Here is a 5,960-nt window from a genome sequence, read left to right as displayed (position 1 = left end):
CCACATTTATACATTCACAATCCCACTCCAGCTGCCTTTTGCTTTTTGAAATTGTCTTTCTATTTATTTGATAGTGAAAGCTTAGCAGTTAGAACCTTAGCTTTTGCTTTATATTTTCCCAAAAGCAGTGATTTTTCAAAGGTAAATATTTAGGTAGGATTGATCTACATATTATATCATGTAGCCAAGTTTCAATCATTTCACGAAGCATACTGCTTTGTTGACAGTTTGGGAATTTATATTAGGTGATCTTCACTAATGCATCAACAACAGATAAACCAAGTCCATTTATGTATTTTCTTATTTGGAAATGTGTTTAGCAGAAAGTGAAAGTACTTTCATGGTATAAAAGTTTTGAAAAGCCGGAATAAGAACCAAAAAAAAAAAAAAAAATGCAGTTGAGAGTCCTCGGTTTCATCTCAGAGTTAATCTTTGTCGTAATTGAAATATGATGAAAGGTGAATTACCAAAAAATGAAAATCTATAAACCACAAATTCCGTTTCAGTCAAATTTTTTGCCTTAAAAAGTTATATTTGATTGGTTTGCATCAACTAAATAAAAGCCAAAAAAAATTCTTTGTTACAATGGAGATTTGCCGTCCAACATGAAAATAATTAAGATTGAGACTCAAGTGTAAGATGTTAATAATAACGAAGTGCAATTTAGTCAGTAGAATGTTCCACACATAACTGAATTCATTCAAGTTGTCAAAGATCAAATGAAGAATCACTATCGATTCTTGCCCCAAGAAAGTTCAATTACTTAGGGGGCTAGGGCCAGTCCAAGCTTACAGGACGGCGGGGATGGTCAAAGGGTTGATTCGTATGCAGCTAGTATTACTTAAGGGCTAGGGCTAATAAGCCCAGCTATAGATTTGGGTAGTATATGCCTATGTAATAAAAGATGCAGAGGTCTAGATCAGACATTTGACCATGAGCAACCCAACCCAGTACTGGTCCCTGCCTAAAACTGTAAAACTAGTTTTCGGCCTTAAACCATTTTTTGGCCTTCTAGCCATTGAGTTAGAAGTGCATTGTTATATCAAAACATTACCAAAATGAGCAATAAGATTTTGGGAAATCTTGCATGGAGAGGGTAAAAATTTCTACGTTTCCGTAAATACATTTTAAAATCACTTTTTTACCTTACATATATTAAATCGCTACGGTGCATTTTCTACAAAAACTCTGAAAAATTGTAATCCAAACACAAACTTTTGAAGTTATAGATACTAAGATGGAGGATTTCAAAAAAATTAAAGGCAACGTACAAATCATGGCCCAAAGCCGAAAACGTCGCTTAACAGAAATTTTCTTTCCTGTGATTGTTGATCGGTCTAGAATCAGTTGTTTGTTGTAGTATAAGGATTTAAAGATGGTGTGGATAGTGAGACTATAAGCAATTCGTCAATGGCTCAAAATAATGGATCTCCTGGGTCCTGACAATTCTAGAATCCTGGTATAAAATGGAGAAGCTTCAAACAATTGCCTGGGGGAAGAGAAAGAAAGCAGAGGTTTTTAGTGTACATTTACGTGGAAGAAATCTGCACAGGAAAAATGGCCATATCAGTTTACAAGCCAAAAAAAAAAAAAGGGGTGGTCTTACTAAGCAATTAAAGAAGTTCCATTTTCAGTTCGCATCAGAAGCCACATCAGTTCTCTGTGAGACTCGAGAATTTAGAACAAGTACCACATTTTTTTTTATGCATATATATTTCCAGTTTTGTTTTCTTTTAACTAGGCTATCAAACTAAAAGAAACATCAACGTGTCGGGGGGGAAAAAAGAAGTAGATAAAGGCTAAGTACGTACAAGAGACTTTTCTTAATGAAAGAAAATGTTTACTCTGAAAAAACCACCAACTTGACAAACTTTGCCCTCACCACATTGCAGCATTTATTTGCCACTGTTCTGCTTTTGGATTTATCAGCTTTTGGTACCACAATCCTGAGCCCAAATGTGTGTATTTTTCTCCAATTTGTCTACAGTCAAACTGCATGAAACTTGAATTCTTTTGCTCTGAACATGAAATGCCCCAACTTTTAGTTCCAATCCAAGATCAATTGAGAGGAATAGAGGGATGCGAATTTTTGATTTCTTGCTATTCATGCTTGTCTCAATTTCTGCAGGCAACTTGGATCCATGCAGCACAATTGATATAGCTGTTGAATTCCCCGGATCTTGATCAAAATTTTGGAATTTTCCATGCGCGATTTTCTTTTGCTTGAAGGACAGCGAAACATTAGAGTCTTGATCATAGGAAATGCTCTTATGCTTATTTGGATTACCAACTTTCAGCCGAATATCGAACTCTGAACGTGGCTTGTTGTACATAAGACGCTCAATTTGGAAACTGGGATCATCGAAGCCCACAAAAATATTAATGATGACACCAATGATGGCAATAATTAGGACAATTACAGCAACCAAACTGCATAAGCACATGCAGCGAGAGCAACAACAAGAACCGCGGCCTTTTTGGGGTCGACGAGAATCATCCTGACGCCCTAGATGAGCTGCATTTTGAGGCGATGGAACACGAAAAACTTGATCTTTGGGGACTTGCACGATATATGTCCCGGCACCAGAGATAGGTCCAAAATCGTGAGGTTGATCAGGCAAGGGTTGATGATGGTGGATTGCAAGATTGTCTGCAAATGAGAGAGTTCGAGTCTCCGGGATCGATGAGTTGTGATAATTTCCATGCCGACCACGATTTTTGGAAGGTTGCTCCCTCTCCTCCTCCATAGAGAATACAGGGAGCAGCGTGAAGGAGAGAGAGAGAGGGTGGTAAGGGGGAATTGTGGACAGGGATGGTAGCCTGCATGAGAAGAGGTCGTAGCATGAACAAATGTAAGGCTGAGCAAAGAGACAGGGTGGTTGAAGAGGATTAAAAGTTCGGACAAATCTTTTAATGCTACATGAGTATCATAACTAATGCTAACTTTCTTATAATAAATGTTTTTATTAGGAATTAATTAGTTTTGTTTAAGATTAGAAATAGTAATTATTTTTATTGGAAAAATCTATTAGGAAGTACTGAGCATATATATGGTGCTCTTTCATAAATCCCAAGCACTAATTAATTAGGGTACCATTCCTTCAAAAACCCAATTTTGTATGGTTAATTTAAGCAGCCTTGATTTTCAGAATGTTCTTCATTTTTTTGAGAAAAGGTCCCCTAGATTGTGAGATTGCATGTAAGAAAAACCCCTTAATTCTGTATCGTGCTTCAAAAATGTCTTCTCAATTCTGATGTCCAAAGCATTATGGCGTGTAGAACCGAAATTATCCCTACGAATACTTAGGACAAAAGCTAATAATGGAAGAAAAAAGAACATATAATAAAAAAATATATATCTGTAACAAGAGTATGTAGGGAATCACAAACCAAATTAAACACTAAGGGGTCATTTGGTAACGTTCATATTTTTTTGTTTATGTTCTTTTGAATAAATAGAACAAAACACTTATTCTGTTCTTTAAAAAGAACAATACATAAGTATGTTTGGTTCACAATACCGTATCCAAAACACAAGAGGTAAACACGTTTGGAAGTTTTCTATTTGTTGTAATTTTTCTAAATTTATGAAATTTTTTGATGAATCTCTATATTGCAAATGTATTAACAGCACAAAGTCATGTTTGAATTTATTATCTGTACCATTCATCCCATATTTTCTTATAAGAAGTACCACTATACCTATTGAAAAAAATAACAACAACGACAAAAATGTACAAATATTCTTTCTCTAGGCTTTTCCCAAAAAAAAAAAAAAAGACCACAAATAAAAGAAAGCAAAAAAAAGGCTAGAAAGTGGAAAGTGCTCGTTTAGTACATTTGGAAACTGTTTCGCTTTTCCGGAACTCATTTAGATCGCTATTTTTTGAAATTTTTGTACAAAAATATACTATACTATTTGATGTATGTAAAATAAGAAGGTAATTAGAAAAATATGTTCACAAAAAACGTAAAAATTTTTGTGCAAAATTGTAATCCAAACAATTAGTTTATTTCGTGGATCAAGTGTTTAGATAGACACCAAATAATGCAAGCAAAACCAATTTACTACCATTTTCTCCCCATGCTTTAGTGAAATGGAAACTTACAGTCAAGAATTGTTGAGTCGAAACAATATTATTGTATTGAGAGAGTAGTTGTTAGAGGGTGCAATTTCTGACTCAACATAAAAATATGGCATGAATCTAATACGAAATTAATGAATTTGGGTTAAGCTTTCACAAGTTTGAGTTAGAATCGAGTCAAACTCGATGAACTTGGAAAAAAAAAAGGTTGAATTCAGGTCATCGGAAGATTGACCCGATAACCCGTATATAAATTAAAAATAATTTATCTAACTAGACTAACTTACTCTTTTCTTCCCTAAGGCATTAAGTCATTAACCACTCAACCCTAAATCCTTATCTGATTATTTTTTTCACCTTTTTCCTCTAACCTCAGTACCTCACGCCATCGCCCTTTACCTGTCACTAGCAAACGTTGACCAACAGCAAGGTGGAACACCGGAACTGCCATTCTTCTCCAAGCTTAAGCATAGCTTCTCTACCGTCTAATTTCCGAACTTATGTGCCTCCTCTAAAGAAATCAGATTTCAAATCGATTACTGAATTTGTTTGGCTTGTGTGAAGCTGGAGTTGTTGTGTTTGGCAGATGATATATAACATTATTTTCTACTTTTATGGCGTCTTAATTTACTTTAGATTTGACCTAGAATTATTTTATCAGAGTCTTTATTACTTGATTATGTAATTGGTCTTATGCGGAATTGGGAACTACAACGGTAGATTAATAAATCGAAGTTATGTTTGAGATCATATCAGGTAATTCGGATGACCTGTTATCCTGAAAATTTCATGTTCGGATCGAGCATCTTGAGCCATTGCAAGTTCATGGGTTGTGTTCGGATCAGCAGGCTTCCTGTTATATCTGGGTGTCAATTCGATCCGCGAATTTGTTACTGACCTGATTGCCACCCTAATAGCTGTTAAACCGAAATTGATCGAACAAGAGTCACAGATTGGTTCTTACGTAATGGGCCTATCTCAAGCGTCCCCTTGTTGGGAATAAACCATTTTATAGTTATTGGAGCGGCTTTGGAGTGGAAGATTCGGAGGCCAGCCTATTGTTTTGCTTGGTCTCTTAGCCCAGTATCTCTTCCTTCCAGAGCGTGGATTCTTATCATCCTCCGCTGCGCCTTACATTTTATCAAACTTTAGTTTTTTTAATTGCTAAGTAATTGAACAGTAGCTGAAGAGGCTTAATCTAGAAGTTAAAATTGAAATTCCAAAATTAAAGGGTTCTTAAGTTCCAACCCCTCCTCTCCTACTGTTAAAAAAAATCTTTTTTTTTTAAAATTCCGACCCTCTCCAACTGAAAAATAAATAAATTGAAAAGCAGCATTTCTTTGAATAAATATTGAGAACACTAGTCTTTCCAATATCATTTTTCTTATGAAATCTAGAATCCAGTCCAATCTTTGAACTTAACATTAAGAGGAGCTGCCCCTTAATCTAATGAAAATGGTGGCTTGCCCATCATTAATGTGTCTGACTCCTTTGCACTCTAGCTGCGACTGTTTGTTGTGCTTGCTAATAATGACCAATTATCACATGTTTTTTTACCCCAAAGAAGACAAGTTTAGTGAAACTAATTGTCCTAAAACCTTTATATAGGTGACTTGACCTAATTCCTGATTGCTTAATTCAGTGGACTTCTTCTAGTGGCTTTTGCGTTCCTACCCGTGAATGCAACCAAAAGAAGATGACGTTTTCTCTCTAGGATCTATTTTATACAGTAGTAGAATACAAGCTTGTCTGTGCTTTTTCAGAAAACACGACTTCATACGGCATTATGAGATTTAAATTCAACGTAAAGTAAGTTTCAAATCTAAATTATGTTGACAAGTGTACACAATACGAGCCATATTTTCTATTCTAAGA

The 5,960-nt window shown here is 35.4% G+C and overlaps 1 protein-coding gene across 1 annotated transcript; it reads right to left on the bottom strand.

The window, feature by feature from the left end:
- Positions 1-1,925: 1,925 nt before the first annotated feature.
- LOC113750303 (NDR1/HIN1-like protein 13) lies at positions 1,926-4,536 on the bottom strand. The gene is made up of 3 exons (XM_027294299.1): positions 4,457-4,536; positions 3,664-3,702; positions 1,926-2,820 (listed from the first exon to the last, which is right to left on the bottom strand). Exons 1-3 carry the CDS (start codon positions 4,534-4,536, stop codon positions 1,926-1,928), a joined length of 1,014 nt encoding a protein of 337 aa, XP_027150100.1.
- Between the last annotated feature and the right edge of the window lie 1,424 nt (positions 4,537-5,960).

This window comes from Coffea eugenioides, chromosome 10, assembly GCF_003713205.1.
Source record: "Coffea eugenioides isolate CCC68of chromosome 10, Ceug_1.0, whole genome shotgun sequence".
NCBI lineage: Eukaryota > Viridiplantae > Streptophyta > Magnoliopsida > Gentianales > Rubiaceae > Coffea > Coffea eugenioides.
Note: the sequence above shows the minus strand (reverse complement) of the source record. Positions and strands in the feature narration are given on the sequence as shown.